The following is a 13,936-nucleotide window of genomic DNA, read 5'->3' on the forward strand; positions in this document are numbered from 1 at the left end:
GCTTGCTACAGTTCTCAGTACCAGGTTGAATTCCTCATAAAAGAGGCAGGGAGTTCCCGAGGTGCTATTAGAATCTTTGACTTTGCTGCAGTTTGTCTTCAGCTGCTTGATTTGCTGTTTGCATTGCTCTGCTGTTCCAGTCAATTCCCAACACTGCTCAGATGTAACTTTGTAGACATGATCATTTCTCATGCTCTTGCTGAAATTGAAAGTTTTTCTTGCCTCGCACCACAGGTTCACCAGAATCTGGCTGTGTTCCTCTCGCCAACCAGCGGCACACTTGATGCAGGACTTCTTCTGAGTGCTGGCCATAGCTAATATATGTGAGGTTTAACTGTACTTCCAGCTGAGCAGTCTGTATGGAAATGAAGGGTGAAGTGCTGAGTAGCTGCATTTGAACCTAGAGGTTGTTTCTGGTTCCTGGAAAGCAAGTGGAAATTTTGAGAAGGAAGAGAAGGGAAGCACAGCCCATGGAATTACGGGATAGCATTGGCAGACTCTTTGGACCCACATCTGGTGTCCTGGACTCGAGCTGCATCCATATTGCAAAATGTATGGGCTTCGACCCACATCACAGCAGGACACAGCTCTGATCCATCCTCCTAGCAGGGTCTGTGAGCCAGAATCCAAAGGGGTTCCTGGCACGGGTCAGATTGATTTCTGTGTGGACAGAAGGGAGACCTGGTCTTAAACCAGAGCCAGAGCGCAGGCTTAGTGTGCATGTAGACATATCCCAAGCAGCCACTGCAGCCAGGCATAATATAGAGCAGCCCTGAAGTTGCTCGAGGTAGCACTGATGGTTCAATTGCTGACTGGATGGCTCCAACCACTATGCCCACCCCCCCTTAGTTGTGCTGAATGCAGCTGAGGATCTGGCATGGGTATTTAAAGCGAGAAACTAACAATTTGTATAGATGTATTCCTTCTGTCCTCGCAGAACTAAAGTAAAACTCCCAAAGCCTGGTATAGTGTTGCCAGCTCATGATTTTTCCATGTTTTAATATATTTCGTATTTTTCTTATATTCCTAGCTCCTGCAGTCATGTAATTGTTAGAATCTCAGCTTTTATTCTCTTTAAAGTAAGTTCCTGGCCCTCATGGTTGTGGATAAAAGATTGGAAATGTGAGCCCTAAAGACTCAAAATACAAAAAGCAAATAAAAAGAGCACAAACTGTATGTTTCATTTTAATTTTTTTTTATTTTCAAGGCAGTCTCATGATTTTTTGGGTACTGCCTTTCAATGTTTAAATGCTTGTGGGGCTGGCAGTATTGAGGGTTGTAGTGTGCAGTGGGTCTTGTGTATAACCTGGATTAGATTTTTTATAGGCTGGTTATAACTCAGCTGTTTCTGTGTCCTGGGAGCTGATTCTGGTCTAAAACTTACTTAAATCAGGAGTCCGTGTAGCTGCAATGGTGTAAGAGAAGAGCAAACCCTACCTGCCTCAATGGGCCTAATTATAGGGGAAAAGATCCCCCCCCCCACTCCCCAAACCCCATACACTTTCAGCTTGGAGACAACCACCTCCCGCCTCATGACTTTGGCTGGGGGAGAAGAGGCAGCGGAGGGATCAGAGAGGGGAATACAGGCTGCTTGTGGCAGCCAAGGCTGAGAACAGCGGCCTCCCTCCAACCTCCCCCTGCTGATCCGCTCTTGGGCTCAATAGGCAGCGGAGGCGCCCCAGAGGCTCCCTGCCTGTAGGCTCCGCTCTGCCCCCCGCCCCCGCCCCGGGTCTGGGCCGCAGCTGTGACTCCTGTCGGTAGCCGGCTCCGCTCCTCCCACACCTGGGTCTCTCCCTGGCTGGCTCTGTGTGAGGGTCTGGGGAGCAGCAGGGGCCTGGCCCGGAGTGGAGGGAGGTGCTCTGGCTGGAGCAGCAGCTTCTCCTACCCTGTATCCCCCAGGTAGGGTTACAAGGACATGGGGAGCAGGGTCAAGGGGCACTGCTGTGGAAGGAGAGACAAGGGGAGGGGAGGGGCAAGGGGGCAGGGACAAGGGGGCACTGCTGTGGAGGGAGGGCACAGCTATGCGGGGGCACTGCAAAGAAGGGACAGTTACTGGAGGACAGGCACTAAGAGGCAGCTGTGAGGGAAATTTGGGGAAAGGGAAAAGAAGAGGGGAGTTTGTGGAAGAGTGAATGAGGGATTTGGAGGTGAGGGAGAGAATAACATGATTTTGCTAATTAAATGATCTTTAAATATTCATGGTAAATAGGCCTAATGGTCTGTGATGGGATGTTATATGGGGTGGGATCTGAGTTACCCAGGAAAGAATTTTCTGTAGTATCTGGCTGGTGAATCTTGCCCATATGCTCAGGGTTTAGCTGATCGCCATATTTGGGGTTGGGAAGGAATTTTCCTCCAGGGCAGATTGGAAGAGGCCCTGGAGGTTTTTCGCCTTCCTCTGTAGCATGGGGCACGGGTCACTTACTGGAGGATTCTCTGCTTCTTGAAGTCTTTAAACCACGATTTGAGGACTTCAATAGCTCAGACATAGATGAGAGGTTTTTCGCAGGAATGGGTGGGTGAGACTCTGTGGCCTGCGTTGTGCAGGAGGTCAGACTAGATGATCATAATGGTCCCTTCTGACCTTAGTATCTATGAATCTGTGAATCTATGAGGCGAATTTGGGGACTGGCTGAGAATGAAGGGGGTCTTGGAGAGATGATACTGGCATCTGGTGGGAGGAGAGTCTTGGGAGAAGGAGAGAAGTTACAGCAGGAGTTTGTGGGCAGTGGGGGAGCCTGGGACGGTTTCACATACTATGAAGTCTGGAAGGGAGAAGGGAAAGGGGAAAGAGGAGAGACTGGGGGACTTTGTGGAAGGGTTGGAAACTCAACACACTGAAGGTTGCTGCAGCAGTATAGGACAGTAGATAGAACAAGGCAGCACCGTAAAAAGAGAGGCAGGAGAAGGTCAAGGTAAGTGTTGGGGTCTTGTTTTTTGGGGAGGAAGGAAATTATATTGGAACCTTTTTGGGGTTGCATTCAGATAGACTAGCCTCATAGTTTCTCTGTTCCTCCCCTCATCTGTCGTCTGCACTTTTTTGGATGTGGTCCACAGAAGGGATCTTCCATGGACTTTACATCCATTTATATATAGGGTTTTGGATGACTTACTGTAAAGTAAATTTCACCGTTAGGCATTATTTCCAATTTTTAGTTTACAGAATATTTGTCTCCCCATGTCTCTTTACTTTTTCTTCCTTCTGCAGGTTTATCAAGTGCTTCCTTTGTGACTGAGGAGTCCGTGCTATGTGCAATGCTTCTGCCTCCATTCAGATGGGGGCATTGCAGCCACGGTGCTATCCAGGATGGAGAATGGGGCCTACCTATGGAGAGAAAGGAAATATGGGGGCTTGGGGTGAATTTCACTGGTGTTGAAAGGCATTACCTTGATAGTCCCGGACACTGAAGTCCTTTATATGGCCCTGAATCCACAAGGTACATAAGCATTTGTCTAACTTTAAGCACATAAGTAATCGCATTGACTTAAAGAAAAGGAGTACTTGTGGCACCTTAGAGACTAACCAATTTATTTGAGCATGAGCTTTCGTGAGCTACAGCTCACGCATCTGATGAAGTGAGCTGTAGCTCACGAAAGCTCATGCTCAAATAAATTGGTTAGTCTCTAAGGTGCCACAAGTACTCCTTTTCTTTTTGCGAATACAGACTAACACGGCTGTTCCTCTGAAACCTCGCATTGACTTAATTGAGACTATCCACGTGCTTAAAGTTACACACATGCTTAACTACCTTGCTGGTACCTCTTTACAGAACAGATACAACATGGGCTGCAGCAGTACAAGCTTTCCCTATATGGCCCTGCCCTTGTGTCTCAGCCCTAGAGAGACCACCTGTAGAGCTTAAAAGTTTCCATGATTCCAAGTTTCATCCTTGGCGTTTCAGTTGTGATTACTAACTGAAGTACAAGTTGTGCTGGATTTATTTATTTATTGGTCTGTACATTCAGTCCTACATGTTCCCCATTGAAGTCCAAAGCAAATCCTCCCCTGTGTTCATTGGGAGACTGATCAAGCCCTGTTTTTCATAATAGTCATTGTTTCTGAAAGACTCCTTGCAGAACAAAAAGAATAGAAATACTTCCCATAGAAACACCATCCGAAAACCTTACAAGCTTGTTTTCCACAGTAGATTTCTTTCCTGTTATAAATAATGCCACAACCTCAGCATTATTTAAATTGTTGCTTTTGGTCAGTGAATTGCAGTGGCAGGTGCCTGGGGGGAGGGGATCATTTAGAGAAGGAAACCTATATGTGTGTGCATATGACTTTTAAAATAACTTTCTCCCTCTTTATCTGTATTTATTTCCCTTACCAATAGACTGCTCGCCATAGGTTTATTGATGTGGCCATTGATTAGGATGCTCTGTATCAGAGAGGGGCAGCAACTGCTGCTGATACTGATGGAAAAGGAAAGGTAGTGGGAGGAGGAGGAGGAGAGGGGAACTGAGTTGGTGCTGGAGATTGGCTGCCTGTAATGTCACTCAGAGCTCTGGGCCCCAGCTCTTCCGCTGCTCTGGCTCGAGCTGTCCCTGGAACAGCTCCTAGTGAGAACAAGGCGTGCAGAGCTCCGATCACCAGCACCATGCTCCCTGGGCTTGGATCCTAGATCCCCCCGCTTTGAACACCGCTAATAGCTGCTCTGGAACCTCAGCATCCCACGCCGCCAGACGGACGGAAAGCAGGAAAGGAACAAGGAGGAAGAGAAAAGAGGCAGCCAAGGGGACTAAAGCAGCAAAGAGAGAGGGAGAAAGGGTGCTTTGCTCACACCGCTGCAAAGTGGGAATTTAAAGAGCTGCAGAGAGAGAAATCCCAGCTCCCCGCCACACACACATCGCAGAATTATAGAGCCGGGTAGAAATGACATCAACGGGGAAAGAAGGCAGCGGAGCTCAACATGCACAATATGTTGGACCCTATCGCCTGGAGAAAACCTTGGGCAAAGGACAGACAGGTTGGTTCCTTTGCAGCAGCCGCACTAGGGCTAAGGTGCGGTAGCAGCTGATGGGGATGGGAGATGCGCGGGTCTGGGTTTTCCCTTTGCTGCAGTGGAGAGACTATTTCTAATGGATTTTTGCCTTTGTTTATTTATTTCCTGTTTTTTTGTTTTTTGTTTTTTGTTTTTAAAAGCAGAGGTTGCCTTGTGTGCATCACTCCTGCTAGCGGGTGTTGTTCTGGTGACCGTCAAAGTGCATGCAGAGGAAAACGGGGGATGCCCTGCTGCTGGTAAATTTCGTGTCCGTTACTTCACTGCCCCACTTTGCTTTCTTTTCTTTTTAATCAAATTAAATTGAAATGAGAGGTGCACTGTGTATGCTGGGGAGGAGGAGGAGAAGGACCGGGTGGGGAGGCGGGGGAGTCACCAGCAGTATTTCATGACATCATGATTGAAAAGGGTGTAGTCCTTAAGGTGCAGTTGGTGGGAGAGAATATGCACAGTACAGTCTATGGCACTGGCTGCTGTGGTTATTTGGAAAATATGAATGGATGGTGTTGTCTGGTATGTTTTTGTGTGGCATAGTTTGAATTTAAAAATAAAAAAGTGGTCAGCAGCAGAATTCACTCTAGCAGTTTGAGGTTTTTATTTATTTATTTATTTATTTTCCAAAAGCCCCTGTTTGTGAAACTGGCCCCCATCAGATTTTCCTGAAAGGAACAATGGTAAGAAATATTAAGAGGAAACCTAGTGAGAGAATTAGCAGAGAGCAGGTGCTTGTGCCCTACTGGCATAATTAGATCTCCTAAATGCATTCAAAATTTGGACTTGCTGGTTGCCTGCCTGGATGTTATATTTACTTCAAGGGCAGGGGAGCAGTAATTGGAAGGAAGAGCGGTTAAAAAAAAATCCCCAAAGCCTTTCCCATTTTTATGTTCTTTTTTTAGTAACAGGTGCAATGAGCAATGGGATCTGGCAAATTGATTTGGTTGGGGGACCCCCAAAAGTGGATTGAGTCTCCAGGTTATAATTTAGAAGGGAGGGTTGGTGAAATCAGCCATAGGGGGCTTCTTTGGGCTTGTGGGTGTTAAGTGTTGTTCATTATGGTGGGACAATAAAACATGATGCATTGTGTTTTTTAAAAACCCAGCCAAGCTTTGCCCATCTGTTGTCTAAAGGATTTAATAGGCGTTTCCATCCCCAGCTGCTGCCTCTGCTCTGCCTGCTTTCTCGCTGCCCTGCATGGCAGCAGCTCTGCAGTCTGCAATTTTCTTAGGGACACAGTCAAAATCCAGATCTTTCTCTGTAAGGAGAAATGCTCTTCTGAGATGATTGATTACGACCCCCCCTCCTCATTCGTTCTTCTCTTCTCCACAAACCCCATGGCAACCATTGGAATATATGGATGGGATGTGAGCATCATATAGTCTTGAAATGAAAGTGACTTTTATTTTATTTCCCCCCCTAAATCTTTAAAATACTACAACTGCTGAAGGTATCTATCTTTTTTTTTTTTTTTTTTTTTTGGTCACCAGCTTTATTCTTCATATTACTGAGTGAACCCGTATCTCTCCAGATGTAGTTTCCATAAAATCCATCCTGGTGTTGATGATAAGGATAAAAATACCCCACCAAAAAATTGCAGTGTCTTGGTGATGATAAATCCGTATCCTGTTTCCATAGTTAATCTCTTGCTGGGCACTCTAACTGATCATAAAACCAGCCCTAGATATACACATTCATTTTCTATCTTCATCACCATTTCTTTCTTCCTCATCTTCTCGACAACCCTCACCCCCCCCCCCCCAATATATAGATATAAAATTGCATCTGAGATTCCTGCACATTAACTTTTATGCTCCAAATCCCGTAACCTGATACTATGGTCCTAAAGGGTTATCTGCAGCTTTGGTTAATTTTTTCCCCCTTGATAATCTTCCTATCTTCCTCATAAGTGATTAGCGAGAGGGAGAAAGAGAGAGAGAGAGACAGGCAGGCAGCAGGGTAGGAGGGGAGAGAGTGTGTTTTCAGGGTTGTTGCTTTTGGGCTCTGCAGTTATTTGACCAACTGGACTAGCAGGAAAGTTGCCTTTTACAGTTTTACACTATAGCAAATCTATAGAGGTCTCTGCTTTGTGCATGCATGTATGTGCAAACAGCAAACACATTATATGCACTGTTTCAGGGAAGATGGAGGGATAAAGCTTAAAAGTAGCTGATGCCAGCCTTTCTCTTCCTTACCTTATCTGCCCTTGATATAGATAATGTATGGAGGTGAAATTTGAATTTGTGTTAAATGTACCTAGTTAAATACGGGAAAGATGCTTTCTGGTTTTCTGCATTTTCTGTGCTAATCAGATTCAGGAATGTGCAGAATTGCAGGTGTGCATGTAGCCCTCACCCTGCTAACTTGGAGGGTGGATGGGGAACCTGCAGTATTTTTGTGAGATTACAACAGTGCAGTGTGAGGACCTGATTGACCACTGCGATTTGCTAGTGTAACTCCATTGAATTTGATGGAGTAACACAGTGGTGAATCAGGCTGTGAGAATTTCTTTAGCTCATCTGAAGAGTTTAAGGCTTGGAAGGTTAGGAAGTAAAGGCTTGTTTGGTTGCGTGGTGTGTGTGTGTGTATGTGTGTTTTGTTTTGTTTTTGTAGGGGCCTTTTGAAAGAAAATCTGGGAAAACATTCTTACAAGCAGAAGGAAAACATACAGTCCTATTAGACCAAGTCCTTTACCTTCTTCATTGATCTTCACATCACTCATTTTTCTTTTAAGTGAAAGAATCCTTCACTCTAAAGTTATTTCAGATTTGTGGCTCTTGCTTCTTTCCCATTTGTATTAAATATTATACAAACCTCTTAGTAGCTCTCACCTACCCTGCACTCAGATTGGATAATTTTTAAGATCAAAGGAAGAGGAATAAGGGAGGGTGTCAAGTACAGAATCTGCCACAGTTCATGGCAAACTTACAAAGGATGCTATGAAAGGGGAGCTTTCATGTTCAGTTGAACTCCAAATGGCATGTTTCAGCCTCTGTGTAGCTATAGCAGATTTCCTTCTCAATATCTGCAAAAGAGAAATGTTTACAACAAGAGCTTGCTGGTTCCTGCAAAGAGGCCCAGATACTGTGCCTGTGATGTCAGTGGAAGCTGGTGACATCTAGTAATGGGGAGGGAGTTGGCAAAACTGACACGGAGAAGTGTGTTCAGATCCAGTTCAAAATGCTGGCTAAAGACCGTGCTGATTTTGCTTTAAAGGATAGGCAAAGCCTGCCCTGAGGAATCTACAGTGCTGGGACATCAGGCTCGCTGAGAATGACTGATGTCACAAAGAGAGGATTAAGGCCAGTTAGTTTGGAAAGCAGGAAAGGAAGGTACAGCGCAATGCTGAAAAATGTTTGCACTCCAATAATACTGGGAGTGGGACAACAGCTAAGAAAAGAAATTTTTAATAATTCAGCACAAAAATTCTACATGTGAATAATTTGGAGTGCCGTAGTAAGACAATTGCCCTTTTGTTGTTGTATTAGACTCAATTCAAAGTATCTCTGTCATTGTTTCCGGCAACTGGTCTAGTAACTCATGGAATCTGTATTAGGAGAGAACAGGAATATAAGAAGCAGTGTAATAATTTAATTACCACCCTCATAACATTTTATTATAAGGAAACGTCATTGTAAAAGATGATAATAAAGGATATATAAAGGTGTCTGTGAAGGGGTTGGTTAATGTAAATGTCATTGAATTACACTGTACTGCAGTTAATTATTGTAGTTTTTCACTGTAATTAACAGTAATGAGCAAAAAGGATGTTCTTTGTGTTACAGTAACACACCAGGAGATATTATGCTTAGAAAACAGTTCCGATGTGAATTCTAAGAAGAGATTCAAGTTTATTATTCAGATTAAACAGAGGCTGCTCACCATTTGCCACTAATTCTGTGTGAAATCAACTTTTCATGTGTTCCTGTTGGTTTTTTGTTTTTTTTTAATTCCAGGAATATATTTTGTTTGTGAGTTTTCTTTTGCCCTTGTTAACCTCTGTTTTCCCCTTGAAATCCTCTACAATAATTCAGATTGACTATAGTGAATTTTTATTAGTGAAGGCAGAGATGTGGAATTGAAGTATTCCTTGCTAAGTGCTTCAGCATTTCAGTGGATCTTTCTGCATTTTAATTTAAAGGCCAATTTATACACTTCAGTACTATTTTTGTTTGTTTGCCCTGGCACCAAATGACAGCACCGTTAAAATTTCTGAAATGCTCCTTTCTCTGCAAGAAAAGCAACACTTTCCTGTGCTGGGAATTTAGTCTTTGATCAAGTTTCTTTGAAAGCAAAGAGCATAACATTGCAAATCCATTTGGTTTCACTCACACAACTTCTCTGATATTTGGGCCTAATTCTGCAGGCATTCCATACACAGAATTCCAATTGAAGCCAATGGCAGTTCTGCATTTGGAGAGCTTGCATGATGAGCCTTCCATATTGAGAGGGTGCACTCTTTATATACTCTGTTGTATATAAAGTACAATACTTTGTGCATATAATGCAGTACATATACCAGCCAATAATCAATCATATACTGGTATGATATTGAGCTGTATAGCTGTAGAATCATGATCCTGCTGCTCCTTCTGATTTTATAGAAGTATGTATCATCAGTGTTATCTATACTTTCATGAATAGTTTTGTAGACTGTAGGGGTCAGACCCACAGATGGTTTAAACTGGCACAGCTCCATTGAATTTGGTGACTCTGACTTACACCAGCTGAGGATCTGGCCAGAGAGATGTAAATCATTTGAAGTTTCCATTCAGACCTGTTTTCCCCAAATACATGCAAGTTCCATTTATATTTTTAAACACATTTGTTACTTGGTTTTTAATTAGAGAGGCTATCTTGATAGCAACGAGTCTTTTCTGAATCTGCATACCTTTCAGTGATAACCTGTTAGGACATCTTTCACTTAAGAGATGAGCTAATTAGTAATCACACAATTGGAAATATAATATTGGAAACAGTGTCTCAGGCAGTGGAGGTTTTACAAGCACAAGTTTTATGTGAAATGTTGCTAAGATATGTTGACATCAGAATCAATGATATATGTCTGGACCCCCAATGTTAAATAAGGTTTGAAAGGAGGTTGTTATACAATAAGGGCAGAATTTTCACAAAGCTGCCATTGATTTTCAGTGACTTGGTCTTCGGATGCCCAATGTGAGGTACCTCCAGTCTGATTTTCAGAGATGCTGAGGCTCTACATCTCCAATTGAAATGAGTGCTACCATGTTAAGTAGCTCTGAAAAACAGGCCTTTTGAAAGTTTTGTGTTAAAACTATTCTAGCAAACACCTCTTTGCCAAATTTAGTGTAAATGATAGGTAGAAGAGATCTAATGTAGGTCCTGATCCTGCAATGTGCTACATGCAAATGGACTCCTATATGCTCTGCACGGGCATAGGGGTCTGAGTGCACAAAGCACATTGCCGAATCAAGGCCTTATGACCCAATCTTATTTCCAACAAAATTCGTGGCATAACTGCCATTGAATTCAGTGGGAATAGAGCAGGCTCTTAGTGGATTTTTAAAGCGACAACTAGCCTTTTGCCCAAGAGTTGTTAAAATTCAGATACTCTGTCAAACGAGTGGGATCATATGACTATTTTTATATCCAAATCTCAGACATCACCAGGTGCTGCAGAAATGGCAGTTCCACAAATACCATTTTCATGCTGCTCAAACAGCTTCCTCCATTTAGTGTCACTACAGTGGCAAAGACCATACATGAGAATGATGAGGGAGGTTGGAGAAATTAAAAACATTTCTCAGTAGAATTTATCTCTGGAGGGAAATTATTTCAGATCTACAGACAACTTGCAGCTCCATTGGAAGAACCAGCGTAGTATTTTAAGTGTGTCCGTACAAATGCTTTTGTATATTATGATGTCCTCGCCAGCCAGAGAACGTTCTGAATTCCCCAACATCCTGAAGCACTTTACAGTATAGCATACGTCGATTTCATACGGAATCTTTCATGCAAACTGTAATGCTGGATGCTTTACAGAATTAAATAATAGATGGATGCACTGTTTGAAATAATAATAATTAATAATCAATAACATAAAAAGAGCAGAGAGAAATGAAGTGGCATGGACAAAGGAGAAAAAATGGTTTTCACATGAAATTTGACAGGGTATGGGGAACCTGATCCAGCTCCTGTTGGAATCAAATGAATTATTTTCACTGACTTTTAATGGGAGCTGGATTTGGTACCGAATGAGGAGGATGCAGTGTGGCCACTCCAGAGGAACAAAGCTGAAAAGAAAGCTCTTGCATTGAAGTACCGAGATTACATAAAGGGGTAGAGAGTAAGTTATTTGGCGAACGGAGGGACTGAGGAAGGGAATGAAGAGAGACAGAGGTTTGGGCAAGAGTTTTAAAAATGAGGAAGCTAAGTCTGAATCGAATCCTGAAATGCACGGGGAACGAATGTAGCTGTTTGACTGTTGAGGGTTTTATCTTCGTATGTTTGAGACTGTGGGCAGCAGATTCTGCACATGCTACAGCAAAGCTGGGACTTGCTTCCAGTAGTCAGAATGAGAAGAGATGGAAACATGGATGATGATTTGAGCGGAGGTGGACTCAAGGCAGGGGCATACATGGTTGATATTACAGGGGCGAATTTGTAGACATTAATTTTGGGGAGTTTCATTGTGTGCTGCTCTTTGAATGCATAGTCGGTTTATAGGAATAGGTATTGCTCCTGCTCCCACTGAAGTCAATCAATACAAGATATGCCTTCAGTTAACTTCAATAGGAACAGGAATTAAGCCCATTATAATAGGTAAGGGTCAAACTTTTTCCTTCTCTAAGAAACTTCATAATGGAACAACCATCAGGAGCATGTTTTTTTGTTACAAACAATGCAAGGGCGTTAACGGTCTTAAATGATAAAACTGTTCATTTTGTTTGTGGGAAAGTGCCAGAATAGCTCAGCTTTTCAGTTCTCATACATGAGATAACACTCTTCTATCACAAGATTTGTAGAGTGAAGCAAATAATTCATCACAAATAATTTGTTCAATAAATGTAGCCTGCCTTCTTCTGGAATGTCCATGAGCAGATTGTGATTTCCTCAAAGTAATTTGTCATTTCAGTTTATTTGACAAATGTTTATTTTGATTTTTCCCCCCTAAATGGATTGAGCCTGCTTAATCAATAATCAAAGAACTGAGTTGTGCTCTTGGAGTTGGATGCAATCTGTCGGATACGTTACAGAGTACTGTTCTGTTCCCTGGTTGGATTCTGCTCCCTGGTGCGAGCATTTCCAGCATGAATATTTGCATGTGCAAACATAAAATTTGGTTTCCTGAACACAGCTTCAAGAGTTGTTTCCCATAATGATTTGTGCCATTATGACTCAAATGATCCAATGTTTGCAGAAAACAAATACAAAAGGGTCACAAATGTGATCAAATCAAATTCACTTACAAATTCAAGTGAATATTCACAGAACTTTTTTATATTATTCACACAGCTCCGTTGGCATGTATCATGAACAGTATATATGACTTTTACATAACGATGAGCTGCAAAACTTTTATTTGTTTTTATTTTAAATCTGTTTACATACCCAAATCACTACGGGTGAAATTCACCCCTGTGTAGAAGTCTAGCACAAGACCTATGCAACCACCAAAGTCCTACTTAATTCCTCAAAATTGGGTTTAAGTGAATATTAACTTGAGCATAGGACTTGTGCTGGCCATCTGCATAGGGACAAATTACACTGTAACAGAGCACACTGTATATACAGAGTTATTTCCAAATATTCTTACGTATTATTATTTAGTGCTATTTGTGTTACTGTAGCACCCAGAGGCCCCTTTGAGCTCGGTACTGTACAAATTCATAGGCAGATGCAATCTCTGTCTGAAATAACTTACAACATAATTTAATTTTTTAAAACAATAAATTTGAAAATCCATTCCCTCTTCACATATGCACCATATTCAGGATTCTCACTTTTTTTCTGTGACAGCTGATAATATCACGAAGCCTATAAACAAAGCAACCAGCAAAAGAATATATTCCGTTCAGGTTCTGATGAGGTCATTGGTTTTTGAAGGGTAAACTTAGGATAGTGAGTGGAGGAGGAAATAAAAATGGCCATGTGTTTATATTTAAAAGCTAAGCTAAGCGCAGGGCATGATTCTTATGTAGAATGGGGAGTTTTGTGGTTCTCTGGCAGAAAGCATCCCTAAAGTCAGCCAGGCCAGCCACTGGATGCTTCTCTTACTGTAGGGAGATGTTCAGGTGGTGTAGAGTCAGCACAGTAGCTTGTAAAGGGTCACCTCCAGCTATCAATGTATAAAAGCACAGTTTAGGAAAAGGGCATATAGCTGGTGCACCCCTTACACCTGACTGACCCCCAGTTGCCACAAAAGCTTCTGGGCCATTAGAGTAGCCCCGAGACTGCTCTGATTTAGGACTAGTCCTGCGTCTGAACTCAAGATTGGGGAAACACAAAGGTGCCTTCAAGCCACCTTTTCACATACATGCCTACCCGAAGGTGCAGCGGGCATTCCTTAGCTTAGGATCTGTCTCATACCGTTACAGATATGGCATCTTTAAATAAAGATTTTTGTATGGGTCTAGAAAAAAGCCTCAACTACTTCGTATTTCACCTTTAAATTCTTATTTTAAGTTTTTATGGATTATTCCCCAGTATAATTACCTGTGGGTGAATGTTAGATAAGAAACTAGAGAGAGGAATCTGTTGCCTCGTTAATCGCTGGTTTGATAATGAAGGAATCTGATAGTTTGCAGTCTCATGATTAACTGGGAGGGGATTTTTGCTGTGACCCATCTTGTACTCCAAGATTTGTAACGGTTAGAGATTGTGGTTGAGTTGATGGCAAAACAGCGTCTGAATAAGGTGGCGCTGTGTATGTGTGTGGTTTTTTATTTTGTTATCTAATC

The 13,936-nt window shown here is 42.5% G+C and overlaps 1 protein-coding gene across 17 annotated transcripts in view; it reads left to right on the forward strand.

The window, feature by feature from the left end:
• The first annotated feature begins 4,505 nt into the window (after positions 1-4,505).
• BRSK2 (BR serine/threonine kinase 2) overlaps positions 4,506-13,936 on the forward strand; it is a 426,862-nt gene continuing 417,431 nt past the window's right edge. For 3 of the 17 annotated variants that reach the window (XM_048853888.2, XM_048853891.2, XM_048853889.2), the window contains exons 1-2: positions 4,510-4,970; positions 5,150-5,242. In XM_048853888.2, coding sequence (XP_048709845.1) covers positions 4,877-4,970; positions 5,150-5,242 — 187 coding nt within the window. In that variant the 5' untranslated portion in view covers positions 4,510-4,876. Of the gene's footprint in view, positions 5,006-5,149; positions 5,243-13,936 lie in introns of all 17 variants that reach the window. The other 14 variants (XM_048853899.2, XM_048853900.2, XM_075129316.1 and 11 more) reach the window with 11 other exon arrangements.

Source organism: Caretta caretta, chromosome 6, assembly GCF_965140235.1.
Source record: "Caretta caretta isolate rCarCar2 chromosome 6, rCarCar1.hap1, whole genome shotgun sequence".
Taxonomy (NCBI): domain Eukaryota; kingdom Metazoa; phylum Chordata; order Testudines; family Cheloniidae; genus Caretta; species Caretta caretta.